Here is a 25,744-nt window from a genome sequence, read left to right as displayed (position 1 = left end):
CCAACAAACCTAGAAGGAGGATCCTCCCATTTGTATGAGCTGTATCACCAAAGTTCTGCTATAGAACTTTCCAACAGTAGACCAGTGATTGCTTATTTAAGAGTAATTGTAATGTTGAAATAAATGCAACACTGATGATAAATAAGATGATATAGTATTTTTTGCAATGAGCGTTTTGCATAATTTGATTTGGTGCAGGATATAAAAACATAATTGCCATTCATTTGCAACATTAATTATTAATATTATTTAAATTAGATTTCAAATCTTGTTTCCAAATAGCTGTTACCATAAAATAAATTAATAAATTAAATATTGAATACATTAGATTAAAGATATATTAGAAATATAAGTAAATGCATGAAATGTTTTGTCTGACATTTATATATTAATTTTCATGGTTGGTTGCTCAAAAGTGATGTGCACAATATATTTTCTTGACAAATTCAAAAGCTTTGCAAACAAAATATGTCTTACTTTCTTCCTCATAAGGATCAAGATAGTGTCACCAATTAAGAATTGTCCATTATTAGTTTCACCAAAACTGAAGCACTGGAAATTCTCTCTCTACGTTTGAAACCTTTGACTAATGGTCATTATATTTTCCTAAAATTAGATTCTGCAGGAACATTCTGTAAAATAATTAAAACGCTTGTAAGTGTAGTGCACTTATGGTCCCTATCAGTATGATATGGAAATGCAAAGTTCTGAGCTTGTGCTATTTTCAATGCATTGCAGAAGTGGTGTTTTGTGAAAGGGCTAATCTGTACTTTTAATATGACTTGGTGTTCTGAACACCCAGTATTACTAATATTCTTATCACCAGTGGTTCATTTTTATTCAGTTGGCATCATATTTACATTGTCGAGAGTGTGGTGCTGGAAAAGCACGGCAGGTCAGGCAGCATCCGAGGAGCAGGAGAATCGACGTTTTGGGCAAGAGCCCTTCATCAGGAGAGAGGCTTGTGAGCTGAAGGGGTAGAGAGATAAATGGGAGGGCGGGGTGGGACTGGGGGCAAGGTAGCTGAGAGTGTGATAGGTAGATGGAAGTGTTGGTAATGGTGATAGGTCGGAGAGAAGGGTGGAGCGGATAGGTGGGAACGAAGATGGACAGGTAGCACAGGTCATGAGGATGGTGCTGAGCTGGAAGGTTGAAACTGTGATAAGATGGGGGGGTGAGAAACCTAGTGGAGTCCATATTGATGCCATGTGGTTGGAGGGTCCCAAGGTGGAAGATGAAGCGATCTTCCTTCAGGTGTCGGGTGGTTAGGGTGTGGTGACGGAGGACGCCCAGGACCTGCATGTCCTTGGCAGAGTGGGAGGCTGAGTTGACGTGTTTGGCCATGGGGCAGTGGGGTTGGTTGGTGCGGGTGTCCCAGAGATGTTCTCTGAAGCGCTCTGCAAGTAGGCATCCTGTATTCCCAATGTGGAGGAGACTGCATTGGGAGCAATGGATACAGTAAATTACATTTACTTTTCCAGCACCATGCTCTGAACCTCTGATCTCCATCATCTGCAGTCCTCACTTTCTAGTAGTTGATCATATTTACATTGGCCAAATCTTTCTGATCCGGATCAGAAACCACATTTCTGGGTCTGATAAAACAAAAACTGGGCATTTACCTTTAGACAATTTCTCCCCACAAATCTGTGTCCTGGAGTCTTCTGTTCCAGAGCAGTTTAGGTGAATCCAACTGTCTATGAAAACAGGAACACAGAGGATCACATCCTACTAAATACCCTTTTCAGCAGTAAGTACCCTAATTCTGTGATTTAAACGTTGTGTAGCTAATTGGAAAGCTACTGAGAGGTGGGTGAAGCAATAGGATTTCAGATAGGTGAGGGAGTCAGGGAACAGTCATGTAGATCAGGGTCTTTCATTTATTCTCAGGATGTGGGCATTGCTTGCTAGTCCAGTATTTATTACCCATCCCTAATTGGCCAGAAGGCAGTTAAGAATCAACCAGGTTGCTGTGAATCTGGAGTTACATGTCGGTCAGACCAGACAAGGAAAGCAGGTTTCCTTCCCTAAAGAACATAAGTGAACCAGTGATTAAAGTGGCTCAAGGGGTCTGGTCAGGAGGGGTTGTTGTGTTTGGCTAAACCAGGAGGCGTTGGTATTGGGTCAGCTGAAGCAATGTATCAAGTTGGGGCAGGGTTTTAGCTCAGTGGTTGGGGCTATTGCGTCCAGAGGTGTCAGGGATTGGTGCTGGATGTAGTCAGGGGGTGGGGTCAGGGGTCAATCACCTAATTGGGTCAATAGTATAAAAGTTTCCTCCAAGGTTTTTAGCTAACTAAAAATCTTAAGTGGGTCGAAGTCTTCCAAAATCCCGAAATCACATTACAAGTTCAGACCATTCCAGGTGCCGATATCCAGGAAATTCCCAGAGTCAGCTGCATTGGGATTTACCCAAGCTCCTGACAGATAACTCGGAACCACACTGCCATAATATCTATTTCCCCTTTTGAATTCTTAAGGCCATACCTCTTTTATTTTAGCTTAGACTTTTTAAAAATTTCTAATTAACGTAAATGAAGTAACATCGGTAAAACAGGCTGGTGAGCTCAGGTAAATAATTATTGAATTCTTTGTTTAAAGAAGCAATTTTGGCAAGGTAATTTAAAAACATATTTGAACCATAAGTGACTGGTCAGATCACGTTATCGCTTCTGCTGGTTTTTCTTACTTTATTTCAGTTTTGATGGAAATCAACACCGAAAATGTGTGTCAAATTGAATTTGCATTGTGACACATGGTATAGTATCTGTCAGTGTAGCCACCACAAAGCTGCACGCAGTCTTTGTAGCAAACTATTTAAAGTACTTTACACCTGTCTTTTAAGTGTCCTTCAAATCCAAATCATTTTGATCACTAGATCACAGACAGCTTAGAAGATTTATTGTACCATTTTAGGGATTTAAGCATCTTTCTTAGCAGAGAGTAGATACCTGAGATTAATAACTTACTTATTGGCTAAGCGTTAATCGATTGCTTGTGATAGGCTTTCCAAATTGTGATGCCTACGCAAACTCTTGTTTGTAGTCTCTCCAGATAGAACTCTAAGAAACTGGCTATACAAATGGTTGGCATATTGATGAATGTGGCAAATTTTCTGGAATTTGATTCTCCATGTGTGATGTGTGTGTCAACTATTTCACTTTGTGCCAGATGTTGAAATTTATAAAATCAGAGAGTTGGCTGATTAAGTCACAGTTGCTGGTGCAAAAAAGAAACATGAGACTGAATCATTATGAGCACAAAGAAGCCAAAAAGAAATCCAAGATACTTGAGGAATTTCCATTATTTTATATTCATGAACTCTAAACTGAACATAAATGTCATCTTAAAGGAAGACCTTTTTTCTGTATATCAGGATTACGTTGTTGTCTTTCTGTTGTACCTATTCAGCCATAGTTAAGTGGCAGCATTCATGCATGAAATTGAAGATTGAATTGTTCAGTTATTGAGAGAAGCCGATAATAATTCAGTTGCCAATCATGTGGAGTAAAGGGCTAACAATACATTTATTCTAAGAATAGCTACTGAACATGTGCTTAAGCAGCTGAGTCATAATGACATCACATTACATGGTGCAGACACTTAAGGGTGCAGGGTTCCAGAGATAGCCTCTCTTTGCAGCTTTTCTACATTTGTTACATTTAATAAAGTTTGTTGATGATAACAAATATGAGTGTAGACATCCTTCTATCAACAACCCAGACTCGATCATACAACAAACCATGCTAAATAAGATATGCCAGCCATTCAATTCGCCACAATTACAACTAACATTTGTAACTTAGACAATTGCCTTCAACTGATGGTATGAAACTAGGCTTTCATGTCCATCTGTAGCAGTCATGTGATGATCCACTCGCTGGATGTGTACTGCTCCGTCAATATTCAAAAATCTCAACGCTATCCATGACAAAACAATCCACTTGACTGGTATCCCACTTCAACGTTTATTCTCTCGACCACTAATGCACAATGTGTACCATCTTCAAGATGTATTGCGGCAATTCTGCAAGGCTCCAGCAACATCTGCTAAACCCTAATTAATGGTTGAGGACGAGGGCAATAGATGCATTTGGAAAATCATATCTCACTAACCTGGCTGAGTTTTTTGAAGAGGCGACAAAGAAGATTGATAAGGGAAGAGCGGTAGACGCTGTCTATATGGACTTCAACAAGGCTTTTGATAAGGTTCTGCATGGTAGAGTGGTTAGTATGATTAGATAACATGGAATCCAGGGGGAACTGGCCAATTGGATACAAAATTGACTTGAAGGTAGGAGACTGAGGGTAGTGGTGGAGGGTTGCTTTTCAGACCAGAGGTGTGTGACCAGTGTTGTGCCACAAGGATCAGTGCTTTTCATCATTTATATAAATGATTTGGTTGTGAATATAGGAAGTATATAGTAAATTTGAAGATGACACCAAAATTGTTGGTGTAATGGTTATTTCAGACTACAACAGGACCTTGAGCAGATGAGCCAATGGCCCAAGGAGTGGCAGGTGGAGTTTAATTCATTTTGGTATTTTGGTTGTATATTGTACTTTGGTAAGGCAAACTAGGGCAGGATTTATCCACTTAACGGTAGGGCTTTGGGGCATGTTGTTGAACAAAGAAACATGGGGTATGGGTAGACAGGGTGGTGAAGAAGGCGTTTGGCACCCTTGCCTTTACTACCCAGTATATTGAGTATAAGAATTGAGATATCATGTTGTGGCTGTACAGGACATTGGTTAGGTCACTTTCAAATCCTGTGTACAATTCTGGTCACCCTTCTATAGGAAGACTGTAGTTAAACTTGAGAGTGTGCAGAAATGATTTACAAGGATGTTGCCAGGACTGAAGGGTTTGAGTTAATGTAAAAGACTGAATAAGTTGTGTTTTTTTCCCCTAAGTGTCAGAAGCTAAGGGGTGACCTTATAGAGGTTTATAAAATCATGAGGGGCATGGATAGGGTGAATAGTCATTTCCCGAGGATTGGTGGGGTTGGGGGGGGGGGGGTCTCCAAAACCAGACAGCATAGATTTAGGGTGAGAAGGTAAGGATTGAAAAAGGACCTGAGAAGTAATTTTTTCTCACAGAGGGTGGTGCATGTATGGATCGAGCTGCCAGAGGAAGTGGTGGAGCCTGGCACAATTACATTTTTTCTTAGATTAGATACCCTACAGAATGGAAACAGGCCCTCAGTCCAACAAGTTCATACTGACCCTCTGAAGAGTAACCCACCCAGACCCATTCCCCTATCCTATATTTACCCCTGACTAATGCACCTAACACTACAGGCAATTTAACATGGCCAATTCACCTGATCTGCAATCTTTGGATTGTGGGAGGAAACCGGAGCACCCGGAGGAAACGTTCAAACTCCACACAGACAGTTGCCTGAGGCAGGAATCAAACTCGGATCCCTGGTGTGAGGCAGCAGTGCTAACCACTGAGCTACCATGCCACCCTGAAGATATCTGGATTGGTCCAGGAATAGGAAAACTTTAGAAGGATATGGGCCAAACGCTGGCAAATAGGACTAAGTCAGATTGGGATGTCTGGTCGGCGTGGATGAGTTGGAGCAAATGATCTGTTTCCATGTTGTGACTCTATGACTTTGAGAACAACACCACCTGCAAATTCCTCCTCAAGTCATACAACATCCTGACTTATAACTATGTCATTGTTCCTTCACTGTTGAGGAGTCAAAATCCTGGAACTTCCTTCCTTACAGCACTGTGGACTGCAGTAGATCGTGTGAACAACTCACATCCACCTATTCAAGAGTATTTGGAATGTGCAATAAATATTGTCCTAGCTAGTGACATATGTCCTGTGAAAGAATATAAAAATAGTAATGACACAATGGAATTATCTTTTTGTCCCGATCTTACTGTAATGCACGTTTGTCAGACAGTTGATTATATTTGCCTTTTTTTCTGTTTGCAGGTAACCGTAACGGGGTATACACTTGGGATTCCAGATATTATCATGGGAATAACATTTCTGGCAGCAGGAACAAGTGTTCCAGATTGCATGGCTAGTTTAATAGTGGCCAGACAAGGTAGATAAGTATTTCATGATTTTACACTGGTGTATTAATGAAACATTGTGCTAACTTTGACCAGCTTAGCTGAGATTCATCCATAACGTTGTTCCAGCAGCCCAATGCATCATTAAAAACATCGCACCTGTTTGATCAATAGAATTGATTTCTCTTTTTTACAAGATTCAAGTTTAATATTGATAGCCTTCATGCTTTAGAAATTTTACCTTGTCAGATTTCAGCATCTTGGAAATTTAATTATACAGAAACCTCCTTTAAATTAGTTGGATTGAATAATAGGTCAAGTTTGTTATTTTTCTATTATCAGCTGGGTTTAGAAGAGTCAGTATAACTTGAAGAGAACCCGTTCTCACTGGTGTTAATGAGTGGAAGAAAATTGAAACTGTTGTATAAAAAATACAGCTGTAAAGAATCATAAACGGGTGTTATAATGGATCCAATTTTTGCGGATTTGAGTTTGAATGGTTGTAGAGATGCCTGGAGTGTTTATTTTAACAAGGTCAATGAAAGGTCATTGGAATGATGTTTCTCAAAAACCACAAGATTCCAGATAACTGCTGATTTTGGTTACTTGAAGTTACTTTAATGAAAACACCAGAATCTTTTGATGACTGGGTTTATAACTGTTCTTTTCGAACAGTGCTTTGCAAGTGTCAAGTTTTCAGTTGGCTAAAGCTTGCTGGGGAACAGACTGCTCAATTTGTGACTCCTGTCTTTGAAGCACCTTTGCTGATTATCCCTTTGAAGGCTGACTGGAAGACTTTGCAATATATTGCTTCCAGAGCAAGCTGTATCTGTTAAGATCGCAGAAACCACCACTTGTGTTTGGTGATGCCTGTGCTCACATGTGGTGGAATGCCAGTCCAACAGGCATCTGAATATTACACACCTTAGTTATTTTGTTTTCCAAGAATTTAGACTTATTGGCCAAAAGCATTTTTTTTCCCAGAGTGAATCTCTGTTGAAAGAAATCAGTTTTGTTTTCCTTTACTCAATGCATATGTTTCTGCTTGTTTTTGCGCTATTTGGATGAATAAGCATTTACATTTTCAGATTCTAAATTAAATATTTTAGTCAGTTTATCATCTTCGTTGAATAGGATTTGGTTTACAATAAATCATTAATTTTGTAACTAACCAAAGAAATCTGGATCATGGATCTTTCTTATATATCCCTGTTTTAAACTTAAAATATGATTGATGGTGTCAGTTTTCCACAAAGTTAGTTTGTGAACTGTGTCCTGTACAAAATATAGCCCTGGTAAATGTTTGAAAATGAGTGGATAACAACCTTAACAAAGACTGCCATCTATTTTTCCCCCCTCTGGTATGTTGATTGAGCAGTTATTTGAACCCCTCAGCTGAAGGGTGAGAGTGGCAGCCATCAGGAAGGTCTAAAGAGGTCAACAATAGTCTCTCTCCTTGTGTCAGAGCATAAAACATTCCACTGTAAATAGTTTTTTATCCCTGATAGAAGGCCCTACTCATCATAGAATCATACAACATAGAACAGTACAGCACAGTACAGGTCCTTCCGCCTTTGATGTTGTGCTGGCCTTTTATCCTACTCTAAGATCAAACTCACCTACTATCTTTCATGTTACTACCATCCATGTGCCTATGCAAGAGTTGCTTAAATGTCCCTAATGTATCTGACTCTACTACTACTGCTGGCAGTGTATTCCACACCCACACTCTCTGTGCAAAGAACCTACCTCTGACATCTCCCCGAAAACTTCCTCCAATCACCTTAAAATTATGGCTCCACATGATAGCCATTTCTGCCATGGGAAAATGTTTCTGACTATCCACTCTATCCATGCCTCTCATCATCTTGTGCACTTCTACCAAGTCACCTCTCATCCTTCTTCACTCCAATGAGAAAAGCCCTAGGTCTCTCAACCTTTCTTCATAAGACATGCCCTCCAGTCCAGGCAGCATCCTGGTAAATCTCCTCTGCACCCTCTTGAAAGCCTCCACATCCTTCCTATAATGAGGTGACCAGAACTGAAGACAATGTTCCAAGTGTGGTCTATAGAGCTGCAGCATAACCTCACGGCTCTTAAACTCAATCCCCATGCATTTGAACATACAAAAACCAAGCTTGTTCTTTTCAAATGCAGTGCACTTCAGAGGAATATCACACTGCATGATACTCCGTTGATATGCCTTAATAAAACTTTTGCAGACTTAAACATTGGTATTAGCTCGGTAAAATTCCAAAACAAGTGTTTTAATGGATTTTGTTTACAGATATGTCCTTAAAAGTTACTAATACTTCATCAATTGTTGTGTAGACAGCTTGTCAGACTTTTATAACTGTTTATTTTATTTAGGGATGGGTGACATGGCAGTGTCGAATACAGTGGGAAGCAATGTCTTTGACATTCTTGTAGGCCTAGGTCTGCCATGGGGTCTTCAGACAATGGTTATTAACACCGGTTCTGTTGTAAGTATATTTTACTCTTTCTGCCCAACAGTTCAGTTGCTGTTCACACTTAGATACCTTTACTTTCTCATTGTTCTTTGTGGATTTGGGAATCACAAGGCTTGAAAAAACATTGATCCTAAAAATGTTGCCTTATGGAGAAATGGTATGAAAATGAATGCTTGCAGTCCAATTCATTAACATGGTCTTTTCTTCACAATTATAAAGTCTGATTTATAAATCAGTCTTTGATTTGATCCCTGGAATTAACATCTAAGTTTTGGGATGAGCAGTAAACATTAAACTTCAATTATATTTAAAATGTATTATGCATCTGCTTGTGTATCATGTATTCAAATTATATTTAATTACTTCATTAGCTAAGGCTTCCTTCTGCTATCATACTGTGATCATTTTGCATTTCTCATGATGGGGAAATAAAACATCTACCTGCCTCAGAGGCGAGAATGCTTTCACTGAGAATGAATTATTTTATAAAAATAAAAAAGGTGGAAAATATTTACCCAAAGTTCCATCTCCAGCTAAAATCACAGTTAAAGATACTGAGCTCACCGGGAAATGTTCTCCTAAACAGATGACCAACTCAAGTGCTGTTGAACTGACCCTGAGGCAAGTATTCCTTAGTGATGCTGCAGTGTATCCTGGATCTTGTGATTGAAAGGTTTCATTTTATTTTACAGGTGCACATCAATAGCAGAGGACTTGTTTATTCTGTCATACTTCTTCTAGGATCTGTAGCACTCACGGTAAGTATACTTCTTTCCACAAACACAAATATTCCCTTGCGGTGCAGCTTGCATCTCCAGATTCTGGTATTAGAAAAGTAATGTTTTGAAATCTCCTGACTGAAGTAATGGCTGACAGTTTTCAGTGCCATATTGTGCCTTCTACTGGCCCAACCTGGAACTGCATTGACAGTACACCTGGAAATGATGGCTTCAGGCTGGAGGGCGGAGAAAGTACCATTGGGAGCAATGATTTGGAGATGCCGGTGTTAGCCTGGGGTGTACAAAGTTAAAAATCACACAACACCAGGTTATAATCCAGCAGGTTCATTTGGAAGCACAGTAAACCTTCCAAATAAACCTGTTGGACTATAACCTGGTGCTGTGTGATTTTTAACATTGTGAGCGATGTACAGTTAGTTAATTTAAACATATTTTGAATGTGATGGGAGAAAGTTAGGAACATAGATGCTGGATAGTAAGAGTTGAAAAGTGTGGCATAGGAAAAGCACAGCAGAACAGGCAGCATCTGAGGAGCAGCAGAATCGATATATCGGGCACATTCCTGATGAAGGGCTTATGCCCGAAATGTTGACTCTCCTGCTCCTCGGATGCTGCCTGACCTGCTGTGCTTTTCCAGCACCACATTTTTTGATTCTGACCATGGTGGCCTTAAAAATAGTAATGATAGCTGTGACACAGTGAGAAGGATATTTGGGACTGTATACTGTACTCAACAGCATTAACTAAGAGTTCTGTTTAATACAGTAAAGATGATTTTAAACTTTAAACTTCTGAGTTGGGGGGAAGCGAAAGTGAAAGCAACAGGGAGTATGGAGTTAAATGGAAAGATAAGCAGCAGGATAGCATGTGTGCAGGCAGATTTAAACTTAAGGCAGACTGGGAATGCAGCAAAAAGGAAGGATAACTTAGGACATCTTATGACTTCCAATATCTCTATGGATAAGAAAGTTAGCATTAAGGCACTTTACCTGAATGCTCGTAGCATTCGTAACAAAGCAGACGAACTAATGGCACAGATCATCATGAATGATTATGATGTGGTAGGCATCACAGAGACGTGGTTGCAGGGGGGTCAGGACTGGCAGTTAAACATCCAAGGATTTTCAACTTATCGAAAAGACAGGGAGGTGGGCAGAGGGGTCGGGGTTGCCTTGTTAGTTAAGAACAAAATTAAATCTATGGCACTGAATGACATAGCGTCGGATGATGTGGAGTTTGTGTGGGTGGAATTGAGGAACCACAAAGGCAAAAAAGCCATAGTGGGAGTTATGTACAGACCTCCTAACAGTGGTCAGGACCAGGGGTGCAACATGTACTGGGAAATAGAGAAGGCATGTCAGAAAGGCAAGGTCACAGTGATCATGGGAGACTTCAATATGCAGGTGGACTGGGTAAATAATATTGCCAGTGGATCCAAAGAAAGGGAATTCATGGAGTGCTTACAGGATGGCTTTTTGGAACAGCTTGTCATGGAGCCCACAAGGGAGCAGGCTATTCTGGACCTAGTGCTATGTAATGAACCAGACTTTATAAAAAATCTTAAAGTAAGGGAACACTTAGGAAGCAGCGATCATAATATGGTAGAGTTCAATCTGCAGTTTGAAAGAGAAGGCAAAATCGGATGTAATGGTGTTACAGTTAAATAAAGGTAATTATGAGGGCATGAGAGAGGAACTGACGAAAATAGATTGGAAGCAGAGCCTAGTGGGGAAGACAGTAGAGCAAAAATGGCAGGAGTTTGTGGGTATAATTGAGGACACAGTACAGAGGTTCGTCCCCAAGAAAAGAAAGATTATCCGGGGAGGGATTAGACAGCCATGGCTGACAAAGGAAGTCCGGAAATCTATCAAAGAAAAAGAGAGAGCCTATGAAGTGGCCAAGAGCACTGGGAAATCAGAAGATTGGGAAGACTACAAAAACAAACAGAGGATAACAAAGAGAGAAATAAGGAAGGAGAGGATCAAATATGAAGGTAGGCTAGCCAGTAATATTAGAGAAAGTGAGGTCTGCAGATGCTGGAGATCAGAGCTGAAAATGTGTTGCTGGAACAGCGCAGCAGGTCAGGCAGTATCCAGGGAACAGGAGAATCGACGTTTCGGACATAAGCCCTTCTTCAGGAATTCCTGAAGAAGGGCTTATGCCCGAAACGTCGATTCTCCTGTTCCCTGGATGCTGCCTGACCTGCTGCGCCGTTCCAGCAACACATTTTTAGCCAGTAATATTAGAAATGATAGTAAAAGTTTCTTTCAATACATAAGAAACAAACGACAGGCAAAAGTAGACATTGGGCCACTTCAAACTGATACTGGAAGCCTAGTGATGGGAGATAAGGAAATAGCTGGAGAACTTAATAAGTACTTTGCGTCAGTCTTCACAGCAGAAGACATGAGTAATATCCCAACAATTAAAGGGAGTCAGGGGGCTGAGTTGAGTATGGTTGCCATTACAAAAGAGAAAGTGCTAGAAAAGCTAAAAGGTCTTAAAATTGATAAATCTCCTGGCCCCGATGGGCTACATCCTAGAGTTCTGAGGGAGGTGGCTGACGAAATAGCGGAGGCGTTGGTTGAGATCTTTCAAAAGTCACTGGAGTCAGGGAAAGTCCCAGATGATTGGAAGATCGCTGTTGTAACCCCCTTGTTCAAGAAAGAATCAAGACAAAAGATGGAAAATTATAGGCCAATTAGCCTAACCTCGGTTGTTGGTAAAATTCTAGAATCTATCATTAAGGATGAGGTTTCTAAATTCTTGGAAGAGCAGGGTCGGATTAGAACAAGTCAACACGGATTTAGTAAGGGGAGGTCGTGCCTGACAAACCTGTTGGAATTCTTTGAAGAGGTGACAAGTAGGTTAGACCAGGGAAACCCAATGGATGTGGTCTATCTAGACTTACAAAAGGCCTTTGATAAGGTGCCACATGGGAGGCTGCTGAGCAAGGTGAGGGCCCATGGTGTTCGAGGTGAGTTACTGGTATGGATTGAGGATTGGCTGTCTGACAGAAGGCAGAAAGTTGGGATAAAAGGTTCTTTTTCGGAATGGCAGCCGGTGACAAGCAGTGTCCCGCAGGGTTCAGTGTTGGGGCCGCAGCTGTTCACATTATATATTAATGATCTGGATGAAGGGACTGGGGGCATTCTAGCGAAGTATGCCGATCACACGAAGTTAGGTGGACAGGCAGGTAGTACTGAGGAAGTGGGGAGGCTGCAGAAGGATCTAGACAGTTTGGGAGAGTGGTCCAGGAAATGGCTGATGGAATTCAATGTGAGCAAATGCGAGGTCTTGCACTTTGGAAAAAAGAATACAAGCATGGACTACTTTCTAAACGGTGAGAAAATTCATAAAGCCAAAGTACAAAGGGATCTGGGAATGCTAGTCGAGGATTCTCTAAAGGTAAACATGCAGGTTGAGTCCGTGATTAAGAAAACAAATGCAATGTTGTCATTTATCTCAAGACGGTTGGAATATAAAAGCAGCGATGTGCTACTGAGACTTTATAAAGCTCTGGTTAGGACCCATTTGGAGTACTGTGTCCAGTTTTGGTCCCCACACTTCAGGAAGGACATACTGACACTGGAGCGTATCCAGCAAAGATTCACACGGATGATCCCTGGAATGGTAGGTCTAACATACGAGGAACGGCTGAGGATCCTGGGATTGTATTCATTGGAGTTTAGAAGATTAAGGGGAGATCTAATAGAAACTTACAAGATAATACATGGCTTGGAAAGGGTGGATGCTAGGAAATTGTTTCCATTAGGCTTGGAGACTAGGACCTGTGGACACAGCCTTAGAATTAGAGGGGGTAAATTCAGAACAGAAATGCGGAGACATTTCTTCAGCCAGAGAGTGGTGTGCCTGTGGAATTCATTGCCGCAGAGTGCAGTGGAGGCCAGGGTGCTAAATGGCTTCAAGGCAGAGATTGATAAATTCTTGATGTCACAAGGAATTAAGGGCTACAGAGGGAATGCGGGTAAGTGGAGTTGAAATGCCCATCAGCCATGATTGAATGGAGGAGTGGACTCGATGGGCCGAATGGCCTTACTTCCACTCCTATGTCTTATGGTCTTATTTTGTCCCACATAGCTCTGCTATTCCATAATACTGACTGTCAATCCAGCTTCTCCCAGATAGTTGTGATGTCAGATGCACCAGACATAACCCCCTGATGTCTAGTAGTCTCCTGACACAAAGAGAATATCAAATAGAAATTCAGTCCATCATAGGAGACTGTCTGACCTCCTGAAGTAATCAAAACTAGTCCAGGGAATTGTATTGGCCCTGATTAATGTGAGTCTTGTGGCTTCCACCCAAATCAGAAACAGATCGAACTCTGTCTTGAAATAATTTAGCAAATCAGGGTTCACCTATTCAACAGCTCCACTATTTCTCAGGAAAACAGAAATAATCCAACATCCATGTGATCCATCTAGTTTTGCCGTTAGTAACCGTGATCCTCTTGAATCTATCCAGTTGAGAGACGATTATTTGCATAAACATAATTTGGTCACTCGACTCAATCACTCAAAACATGCTGTGCTGGAAAAGCACAGCAGGTCAGGTAGCATCTGAGGAGCAGGAGAATCGACATTTCGGGTGTAAGCCCTTCATCAGGAATTTGGAGGTTGAGGAAGGGGGGCTGGGAGATAAATAGGGGGGTGGGGGTGGGGGTGGGGGTGAGGTAGCTGGGAAGGCAATAGGTAGATGCAGGTGGGGGGGGGATTGGTGGTGATGGTGATAGTTTGAAGGGGAGGATGGAGCAATTGGGTGGGAAGGTAAAATGGGCAGGTAGGACAGTTCAAGAGACTGGTGCTGAGCTGGAGGGCAAGAGGGCGGTGTCAATCACTTAAAGCCTACACTTGTCTAAAGTAGAGGGATCCAACTCATTTCAGGCTTACCCAGCTAAATGAGCTTTAACTGGAATTTAAAACAATGGCACATACTGCCCACTTTCCAAAGCAATATTCCCCATTGTGTGAGGAAACCAAACCTGGACACAGTTTTAACTGAAGCCTCACCAAGCTCATGAATGATTCCAAAACTGTAAACTTTTAGTTATATTGAATAGAACTGCACATAATACCCAGAAATGTATTTATTTTAGCAATAAGGGATGAGAAGTTTAGAAATTGATTAACTAAATATCTGCTCCCCTTTTCCTTCACCACTGCCTTTAATTCTCTTCCTTTTTAAGACATGAGCATATTTAATATTTTAACTGCCCACATGTGGAGCAATACTTTTTGTAGCTAGACATCATTTGCTATGAAGACACTCGATCCTTAAACATATCTTGATCTAATTGTAGTAGTTAAGTTTCCTCAATAGTCCTAATTCTTAATGCACCTTGTTTTTATCAAGCTAAAGGCTGTAATTGATAATCTGGGAGCTGTGTTTATCAGCTTGATGATGGCTTTATTAGTTTGGGAGCTGTATTTATCAATCTAATGACTACATTTTTGAGTGTGAGAGCTGTGTTCATTATTCTGATGGTGCATTTATTAGTTTGGGAGCTGTACTCATCAGGTTAATGTTAGCTTTCACCAGTCTGGCAGCTGTATTTATCAGTCTGGGACCTGTATTATCCAAGTTTCCATAATTGCGCTGCATTTTACAAACCAAGAATTTGATTATCTATTCTGACTGTTACTTATCATTGAATGTTAAATTTAGCAGCTTGGCAGTCTTGTATTTAGTGGTCTCATGTGCCTCTCCTGGGACATTATGAAGAATTTGCAATAGCCTACGTCTGAAAATAATATTCCATCTCTCTATTCAACAGTAACAGGAGGCTGAAGCTTTCTTTGACTTCTATCACTCATACTTACCAGCCTGATGTCTCTATTTATCATTCCAAAACCTACACGTGCAATTTAGTACCATGACTTGGCAGATTGTGAGATATACAGACAAGTCTAAAATAATCATTACAGTCAGCACACCCTTGGATGTAAATATAATCTGACAGCATTACTGTCAGTGTGAAGTCCACCTGAGTTTGCCCCCAGAACGACTGGTTCACTGTTGATCGGATTCATCTGACGCAGTCCTGGCAACTGCTAGGACTGTGTTCTGATACAAACACTGTAAATAAGACATTGAGAGCCAGCTATTTGACTTGGAGAGTGTCACAGCTGTGCAAAATTCTATCATAATCTAATGTCTACCAGAGTCAGATATGTGTCAGTGAGAATCAACAGCTGATTAGGGTCATACTCAGCGTAAAGGCAGATGGTCATGGTTGTTGGAGGTCAGTCATCTCAGCTGCAGGACATCTCTGCAGATGTTCCACAGGGCAATGTCCTCAGCCCAACCATCTTCAGCTGCTTCCTCAATGACATTCCCTCCGGAATAAGGTCTGAAGTGAGAATGTTCACCAATAATTGCATAGTGTTCGGCATCATTTGCAACTCCTTAGGTACTGAAGCAATCCATGTCCAAATGTAACAAGGTCTGGACAATGCTAAAGTTTGGGTTGAGAACTGGCAAGGAACATTTGCGGAGGACCTCCACGCCTCTAACAATAAACCAGGGAGCCCTTGTCAACCATCTCTGAGGCAGTTCTTTCCACACAGAAACTGCGAAAGGGCAATCTGGCTGGCAGGGACTGACCTGAATTGGGGATAGCTGGGCTTTAAACCCGACACTGGCGGTGGGAACCCTGAAAGTGATGGCTGTGATGTGTAGCTCTGTCTCTGGCAAGCACAGCATAGCGCTGAGTTGCAGTGAGGTGTTGGGCATATATAATGAGATGAGTAGCAAAGAATTGTATGAGAAAACTCACCAAAGCTTACGGAGAGAAACCCTTCATGAAACTTCCCAAAATCAGAAAAGTCACCCCGTAGCTTTTAAAACTAATATTTTCAGCAAGTTTTGAGAAGATTTGTAGCTCAGGTTGAGGTTTTTTGATGTAGGTTTGCTCGCTGAGCTGCAAGGTTCATTTCCAGACATTTTGTTACCCTACTAGGTAATATCTTCAGTGGGCCTCAGGTGAAGCAATGCTGAAAATTCCTGCTTTCTATTTATATGTTTGGGTTTCTTTGGGTTGGTGGTGTCATTTCCTGTGGTGATGTTATTTCCTGTGGTGAAGTCATTTTCTGTTCCTTTCCTCAGGGGGTAGTATATAGGGTCAAACTTGATGTGTTTGTTGATAAAGTTCCTGTTGGAATGCCGTGCTTCTAGGAATTCTTGTGCGTGTCTTTGTTTGGTTTGTCCTAGGATGGATGTGTTGTCCAAGTCAAAGTGGTGTCCTTCCTCATCCGTATGTGAGAGAGGGTCATGTCTTTTTGTGACTAGTTGGTGTTCATGTATCCTGGTGGCTAGTTTTCTGCCTGTTTGTCCAATGTAGTGTTTGTTACAGTCCTTGCACGGTATTTTGTAAATGACGTTCATTTTGCTTGTCTGTATAGGGTCTTTCAAGTTCATTAGCTGCTGTTTTAGTGTGTTGGTGGGTTTGTGGGATGCCAAGGGGTCTGAGTAGTCTGGCAGTCATTTCTGAGATGTTTTTGATGTAGGGGAGAGTGGTTAGTGCTTTTGGACGTGTTTTGTCTGCTTGTTTGGTTTTGTTGCTAAGAAATCGGCAGACTGTGTTCATTGGGTACCCAATCTTTTTGAATACACTGTACAGGTGATTTTCCTCTACTCTGCGTAGTTCCTCTGTGCTGCAGTGTGTGTTGGCTCGTTGAAATAATGTTCTGATGCAGCTTTGTTTGTGGACGTTGGGATGACTGCTTCTGTCGTTCAATATTTGGTCCATGTGTGTTGTTTTCCTGTAGACGCTAGTTTGAAGTTCCCCATTGGCTGTTTGCTTTACTGTGACATGTGTCCTTATTGATGAAGTTAGTGGTGTTTGGTGTATGTGTCTTTAGATCTTCTAATAGTGTAGTCAGTGTTTCCTTGGCCAGGTTAATGTTGATTGATGTAAACAGGGCTGTTACAACAAAGGAGACCATTATTTCATCCTCTTCTATCTTAGTGTCTTTGATGCTCTTCAAGAATTCTTGGATGGAGTGGCGTGAGTCTTCTACTAAGTGTTTTAGTCTTGTGTAGCTCCTTGCCCAATCTGTAAGTTGGTTTTCCAGGTAGTGAGACTATGGGTTGGAGGGGGGCTCCTGGTTTGTGAATTTTGGGTAATCCGTAGAAGCGTGGTGTGTTGGATCTGTCTGGTTTCATTAATCCGAGCCAAGGACAGTATCATCAAGCTTGACCTATGCCTTACCACAAACTTCACCTTCAACAACAAAACCTACAGACAAACCAACGGAACACCCGTGGGATCTCCGATATCAGGATTCTTAGCAGAGGCAGTAATGCAGAGACTCGAACAAACAGCTCTGCCAACCATCCAACCCAAACTTGGGTCCGCTACGTGGATGACACCTTTGTCATCACTAAATGAAACAAATTAGAGGAAATCTTCAAGACCATCAATCATACCCTTACTGGCATAAAATTCACTAAAGAGGAGGAAAACAACAAACTGCCATTTCTAGATGTCACAGTAGAGCGATTATTTCAACGAACCAATACACACTGCAGCACAGAACAACTACGCAGAGCAGAGAAAAATCACCAATACCGCTTATTCAAAATAAACACAGTCTGCAATTTCTCAGCAACAAAACCAAACAAGCAGACAAAACACATCCAGAAACCCTAGGCACTCTCCCCTACATCAAAAACATCGCGGAAATGACTGCCAGACTACTCAGACACCTTGGCATCATGGTAGTCCACAAACTCACCAACACATTGAAACAGCAGCTAATGAATTTGAAAGACCCTATACAGACAACAAACAAAACTAATGTCATTTACAAAACACCGTGCAAGGACCGTAACAAACAGACAGAAAACTAGCCACCAGGATACATGAACAGAATACACCAACTAGCCACAAAAAGACATGACCCTCTCTCACTAGTATCCTTACATACAGATGAGGAAGGACACCACTTCAACTGGGACAACATATCCATCCTAGAACAAGCCAAACAAAGACACGCATGAGAATTCCTAGAAGCACGGCATTCCAACCGGAACTCTATCAACAAACACATCGAGTTTGACCCCATCTACTACCTCCTGAGAAAAAGAACAGGAAGTGCTTTCACCACAGTAAAAACATCACCACAGGAAATGACATCACCAACGCAAAGAAACCCAAACACATAAATAGAAAGCAGGAATTTTCAGCACTGCTTCACCTGAGGTCCACTGAAGATGTTACCTAGTAGGGTAACAAAATGTCTGGAAATGAACCTTGCAGCTCAGCAAACAAACCTACATCCATAATATTTTCAGTCTGACAAGAAAAGAAATAAAGGAGCAACAAATGTTGAAATATATTGTGACCAGCAATGACAAATGAATGAAATAATGTTTGTAAATGTTTGCACTACAAAGCAGAAACGTTTACTTATTTTTCTTAAGGTCAAATTGTATGTTTCTTTTCGCCTGCTGGTTGTGCCCGTTGCCACTGATTTTGCCGGAATTATCTTCTGATAACAAAACCCTACAATGGGTTTGTGCCTTACTGTGTGGCATTTTACTTTAAACACAAAGGCTATTCTCATGTACTTTTGGAAGTGGTGAGCAATAGTGGCTAATGGACTGCAGACAGACTTCAGACACTTGCCATTTCATCGAAAAATTTGTTTACCCGTCATAAGCACTAAAATTATTTTAGGAGCTCAATGTAGTTAAATGCTGAAATGTAAAATATTAGTTGATATAAATGCTAAAGTCATGTTGAACACTATCAGCTCCTAACATCGGTTACTGTCTTCAATACAATGTGATTGCATATCCTTTACTCTATGCTAACTGTGTATACATATATATTTGTATTTGTGGTTCTAGGTGGCTGGTATCCACGTGAATGGATGGAAACTGGATACAAAGCTTGGTATTTATGTGCTCATCCTCTATGCTATCTTCTTGTGTTTCTCAATAATGATCGAATTCAATGTGTTTACCTTTGTCAACCTGCCAATGTGCCAAGACAGCATTTAAGCAGATTGGACAGCAACCAGAGATCATCGAACAGAATTTTTCTGTGGCTGTTCTTGCATTTCCTTCTTTCATGCATAAAGAATGATTTGTGACTATTTTGGAAGGTAAATGAGCTTTTGCCACAGAGCCAAAGCTAATATTTGAAAAAAAAGCCTGCTGACTGATTGCTGTGTATTGAAGTCCAATAAGGAGTTCTGGCTCCCTCACATGGAGCTTTAATGAAATACACTTGTAAATTATTGACTTATCTACCACATCCTGAGGGGAGAATTTCATCTGGATTTCCTGTTAATTTTATAGCCTCCTGCTTGTGCACACAAGCACAAAATTATAATGTATTTATTAAACAGCAAGAGTGCTACAAATCACTTTATTTTTCAAGGGACTTCACCACATATGTTTTGTGTGGGAAGAATTTATTAGGCAGACCTTTCTGACCTAATTTTTATTAGGCCACAATACAAGAGTGGCAAATTGTCTCTGTTCGGTAACTTAAAGAGTATATATTGGAATTGTATGGACTTGAACAAGATTATTTGTATATTTGGTGATAGTAATCCAATAATGAAAGAAGATGCAAACATTCTTGTAAATTTTAATAACAAAGTATATATCCTGATTTTAAGTTTGAATTTTGATTCATATGTATTTTGATATTATGTTATATATACATATACATATATAGAAAGAACATACTAAAGACAGAGTTCCTTTTATCAAAAGAAGAACTTTGTGTACACATTTTTAAACATTTAATTCATTTGTTCCAGTTGCGATGGACATGGATGAATTTATTCTTGGACTGAATTGTAAAGTGCAATATAGATCTTACATCAATTTTGCGATATTTTGGCAATATAAATAGTCCTTCTGTATGTTTCCCTCACTGCCATACATAACAAGAATCTGAATAGAACTGTTTGATATTTTTAACAGGTCTTTCATTACAGCCTTGGAAAACTAAAGAAAAGGGATGTTAACCCTTTAATTTGTATATTTTCACATTTATTGGTTGCTTTCTAAATGAAAGGCAATGGGCAACGAGCAGATGAATCTTTTTTGCGGATAAGAGCAACAGGATTTAGTTATATGGTGTTTAGTAACATCGTTAAAAACATCTTTTAACAGATGTTTTTGTTTCTATTATGAACTTTGAGCATAAATTTACATTTTTTAAATGTAAGACTGGCAATGGCTTTTTTAAAAAAATCTCTGGCAAATCTGCATTTTGCTTTCAGTAAGCTTTGAACTAAATGCCAATCTTGGAAAATGACTAATGAGCAGACATATTTAAACATACGTTCAGACTTAATTGTTCACTCCATGGAACTATGTATTACACAGAAAGGAATATCTGGAGATAACTTCCCTGTCAGTGACTAAGTTACTGCTGAGCTATTCTGCATGCTTCTGACATGAGCAAGAGATAGAGTCATAGGGATGTACAGCATGGAAACAGACCCTTCGGTCCAACTCGTCCATGTCAACCAGCTATCCCAACCCAATCTAGTCCTACCTGCCAGCACCTGGCCCATATCTCTCCAAACCCTTCCTATTCATATACCTGTCCAGATGCCTTTTAAATGTTGCAATTGTACCAGCCTCCACCACTTTCTCTAGCAGTTCACTCCATACACGTACCACCCTCTGAGTGAAAAAGTTGCCTCTTAGGTCTCTTTTATATCTTTCCCCTCTCACCCTAAACATATGCCCTCTAGTTCTGGACTCTCCCAGCATGGATATTCTTCCACAAGTCAGGAGACTTTTTGTAAAGAAATGGCTGCCCATACCACTTTAGTCTGTTAAGCGGACTATGTTAGAATTCAGGCTGGGCGACCCTGGAGCGAGATTGGAGGCTGCCTGGTTCAGAGGAGGGCTGCATGGAAGACCTGACATTGTGCAATGACACTGAATTGAAGTTTGAGACTTGAAAGAAATATAAAACACTCCCCAGCCCTCACACCCTCTCACTCCTTCCCTTAAGCATGCACTATGCGATCACACACCACTTGTACTACCACCATTGCACCCATACCTGGCCTGCCAGTCTTTGTCCCTACAATCATCTCAATTACTAGAACATAGAACAATACAGCACAGAACAGACCCTTCAGCCCACAATGTTGTGTCGAACATTTGTCCTAGCTTAAGCACCTATCCATGTACCTATCCAATTGCCGCTTAAAGGTCACCAATGATTCTGACTCTGCCACTCCCACAGACAGCGCATTCCATACCCCCACCACTCTCTGGGTAAAGAACCTATCCCTGACATCCCCCCCTATACCTTCCACCCTTCACCTTAAATTGATGTCCCCTTGTAACACTCTGTTGTACCCGGGGAAAAAGTCTCTGACTGTCTACTCTATCTATTTCCCTGATCATCTTATAAACCTCTATCAAGTCACCCCTCTTACTCTTTACAACCTCCATGATAACTTGGTGCCAACTCCTGTTCCTCTTCCACTACCATACACCTATTATGTCAATCCATCTGGTATCCATCATGTACAAATCTCAGAATTCATCTTGAATGAGATAAAATAAAATTCTAAGTTCATATTGTAGTCTTCACTATATTGAGAGAAACACTATCTTTTATGAAAATCCATTCACATTCTCTCAATGCTATAACATCTTAAGAGAACAAGCATTTCATTAAAGTGCTCAATCCCTTGGGAATATTGGAATTAATTTAAAGCTTTGATAACCACTTTTAGTTGTCAATGCACTATGAAGTGGTAGACAACCTACTATCATAATGGATGGTTATGAAATCACTAATGCAGCAGTAATACTTTATTTGAAGTCCTCAAGCTTATGTCAACAGGCTTAAATGGGTATTTGTCAACAGACTGTCTTACCTGTCCATCTTCCTTCCCACCTATCTGCTCTACCCTCCTCTCTGACCTTTCACCTTCACGCCCACCTTCATGTACCTAAAGCATTTCCAGCTACCTTTCCCCCAGCCCCACCCCCTCCCATTTATCTCTCAGCCCCCTTGGGCAACACCCCATTCTTGATGAAGGGCTTATGCTCGATATGTTAACTTTCCTGCTCCTCCGATGCTACCTGACCAGCTGTGCTTTACCAGCACCGCACTCTTTGAGACTTAAATAACAAGTAATGTTCTTTAAAGACTCCAGATCATTTTTCAAAGTCTAATTGCTTTGACAGCTTGAAAACTTCCTTTGAAAGTTGATTTTGACAGGTCTTCTCCTCTTGACATTTTGAGAGATCTTTTTGATAGGTACTCTTGCCACTTTTAACACATCTTTACAATTGATTTGAACAGTTCTAATTAGATTATGCACCTTTTATGGAAATTCATGCCTACATTTAACAATTCGAAATGGCACCTTACCTTCTCCAAATGTCACTTAACTTCCTCTAGCGGTCACCTTACCTCCAAAAAAGGACATCTACCCTTTCTAGGACATTTCCGAAAGGGTAGATGCCCTTTTCAAAATAATTAATAGTAAGCGAGGACTGCAGATGCTGGAGATCATAGTCGAAAAGCACAGCAGGTTAGGCAGCATCCAAGGAGCAGGAGAGTCGACATTTCAGGCATAAGCCCTTCATCAGTCGACTGCCTTGCTCTTCGAATGCTGCCTGACCTGCTGTGCTTTTCCAGCGCTACACTTTTCGACCCTTTCAAAAGTATACCTGAGATAGGATGTGTCACTCAGGTCTATGATGAGATTTTTTTCTTAAATAGAAGGCTGTAAACCTTTAGAATTCTCTACAGCAGAGGACTATGGAGTATCTGTTTTTGAGTATGTTTAAGATAGAAATTGATAGATTTCTGATTACCAGCGGTGTATAGGATTATGGGGATGGGGTGAATGAAGGAAATGTTGATCATATTGAATGGCTGGGCAGGCTCAAAGGGCTGAACAACCTGCTCATGTTCCTGTGATGCATAGAGTTGCTCAAAATGTGTTGCTGGAAAAGCGCAGCAGGTCAGGCAGCATCCAGGGAACAGGAGAATCGACGTTTCGGGCATAAGCCCTTCTTCAGGAATGGGGAAAGCAACTTTCCCCATTCCTGAAGAAGGGCTTATGCCCGAAACGTCGATTCTCCTGTTCCCTGGACGCTGCCTGACCTGCTGCGCTTTTCCAGCAACACATTTCCAGCTCTGATCTCCAGCATCTGCAGACCTCACTTTCTCCTCATAGAATTGCTCAAATCAGGCCTAATCTGTAAAGTCACACAGAAGTGGAGGCAACTGATGATTGACGTGGCCAGTTGCCTCCATGCATGTGTGAGTGCAAACGTGACCTTCTCCCGCTCTCCTTGAAAAAGGGATGTGCCATGTTTGGAGGGCAGGACCTGAAATGTTTGAGTGCATCCACATTTTCAACACAAGGGAGTCTCTGTCGTGGTGAAGATAGAGGCCAAAGTGTCATATTTTGTCCTACTGTGACCAGTTTGAATTGAGCTTATTGTCTACTATCTGCAAATGCACACACATTCTTCTTTTAAAGGGATTCTGGTTAGTGGAGGGGGGGAGGGGGAATGGTGGGTGTGTTTCGCACATAATCCAATCCTGTTTTATTGTGAATGCAACTTAGCTTTCACATCTTCGACACCATTTTAATGGTACCATGGCAATAAAAATGCTATGCGCAAAAACTGAATGTTTGCACATTGAGACGCCAATTAAAACATTTCAATTTGTAGTTTTACTGATTCGGTCTTTATGATTTCTTCCTGTTTGAGAGCTCCATGGATTGTTAAACTGTAGTTTCACCTTCTGGGTTTTGTTACAAGCCCAGGAATGAACAAAGACTGCACACAGCATGATGCAGAGAAAACTGCACAGTTCTGGTGTTATAAATGAGCATTTCACTTTGTACGGTCACAAAGGTTCTCAGTCTGAAAGGACATCTTCAGATGATAGACTTAATTGTTATCAACCTGCTATTTTAAGCAAGTTAAAAAAATGCTGCAATAACAATGTTAGCATAATTGGGATTACCATAATAATTGTAATGTTCCCAATGATTAATAGGTAAGTGGATTGCAAACTCTGGTATGGACCCAGATAATTGATTCCTAGGTCCTTTGTTGATCTCGAATGAGGCAGCCAAATTACTGTTTTATTTGTCAACTCTGAAGGAGTAAATAAATTATTCAGGATTGCCCTCTGTCAATTACTGTGCAGCAATCCTTACTGTGAAGGGTGTCCTTGTTTCCACCCCAGCTCTGACATCTTCTCATAGTGAGCTCCACAGTCTTACTGCCTGAAGTCAGACCAGACTATGATCCAGGTCTGGAGGACTTCTCACAGCCATGTACTGATCCCAGCACGCGTTAGTGCCTTCAGCAAAGAAAACTCCCCAGGGAAACTGATGTTCAGTTTTCCACTTCCTGTGAAATGCTATGAATGTGGAAATCTGAGGCATTATCAGAAAATGCTAGAAAAAGGGTCAGCAGATCAAGCAGCATCAATGGAGAGTGAAACAGAGTTAACATTTCGGGTCTGTGACCTTTCTTTGCAATTGGAAATAGTTTTAAATTGGCCCACTAAAGTCCTGCGAATAAAAGCTGTTGCTATGGATGCACACAAGGTCCTGGCTAACTCACCTTTGAAACATGCAGATCATCCTTTGTTCCAGCCTGGCGTTTTTCAAAACTATTTCCAAATATCACTGTATCAGTGATATTTCTTTGCCCTCAACTGAACAATTGAACTGACTTTGCATACGATTTCCATCCTTTGCCCACCTTCTCATAATCCATCACCAATTCCTCTCTTCTGTAATATATGCTTCTGGTCTGCATGTCTGGGAATGGCCATTGATGAACATTCACTGGGCTGGACGCTGTAGTGATTTGATGGCAGTGGGAGGTAATTAAGCCCAGCAAGTGGCCTGACTACTGTCTGCCCACTCATACCTGCCACAGTGCAAATATATAAGTGGGGAGCACTGGGGCAACTGCCTGCCAGTAAGGCAAATAAGACCCCGGAGTGGGCAATTGACGTCCACTTATCAGCCTTATCTTTCTGCCCTCAGAATTGAACTGGTGGCAGAAACGTCCATCATATGTCCCCAGCCCAGCAGATAACCTTGCTCAGTCTATTGGTGTGAAGGGTCAATGAGATGCGGAACCATTCTTACTGGGCCCCCTGAACCAATCAGAAGTTCCTTCCTTCCCTTCTAGGATGTCTTCCCCCAGAACCACACCCCCTCATCCACCATCACCAGTGGTTAGCACTGCTGCCTCATAGCACCAGGGATCCAGGTTTCATCCCAACCACAGGCGACGGTCTATATGGAGTTTGCACATCCTCCCCATGTCCGGGTGCTCTGGTTTTCTCCCACAGTCCAAAGATGTGCAGGTTAGGTGAATTGGTCATGGGAAATGCTGATTATAGGCTTAGGAGAGGGAGTGGATCTGGGTGCAATGCTGTTCAGAGGGTTGCTGTGGACTCGATGGGTGGAATGGCTTGCCTCTAAAACCCCA

The 25,744-nt window shown here is 41.2% G+C and overlaps 1 protein-coding gene across 2 annotated transcripts in view; it reads left to right on the top strand.

The window, feature by feature from the left end:
- The window catches only part of slc24a4b (solute carrier family 24 member 4b), a 306,750-nt gene extending 283,959 nt beyond the window's left edge, over window positions 1–22,791 (top strand). For both annotated transcript variants that reach the window (XM_043697208.2, XM_087989693.1), the window contains exons 13-16: window positions 5,951–6,065; window positions 8,404–8,516; window positions 9,197–9,262; window positions 19,121–22,791. In XM_043697208.2, the coding sequence (XP_043553143.1) occupies window positions 5,951–6,065; window positions 8,404–8,516; window positions 9,197–9,262; window positions 19,121–19,273 (447 nt within the window). In that variant the 3' untranslated portion in view covers window positions 19,274–22,791. The remainder of the gene's footprint in view (window positions 1–5,950; window positions 6,066–8,403; window positions 8,517–9,196; window positions 9,263–19,120) is intronic.
- Window positions 22,792–25,744: the final 2,953 nt, after the last annotated feature.

This window comes from Chiloscyllium plagiosum, unplaced genomic scaffold, assembly GCF_037043375.1.
Source record: "Chiloscyllium plagiosum isolate Xiang-an unplaced genomic scaffold, Cpla_swu_hap1 HiC_scaffold_8, whole genome shotgun sequence".
Classification (NCBI taxonomy): Eukaryota; Metazoa; Chordata; class Chondrichthyes; order Orectolobiformes; family Hemiscylliidae; genus Chiloscyllium; species Chiloscyllium plagiosum.
The sequence above is the reverse complement of the archived record's forward strand: the minus strand, read 5'-3'. Positions and strand labels throughout refer to the sequence as shown.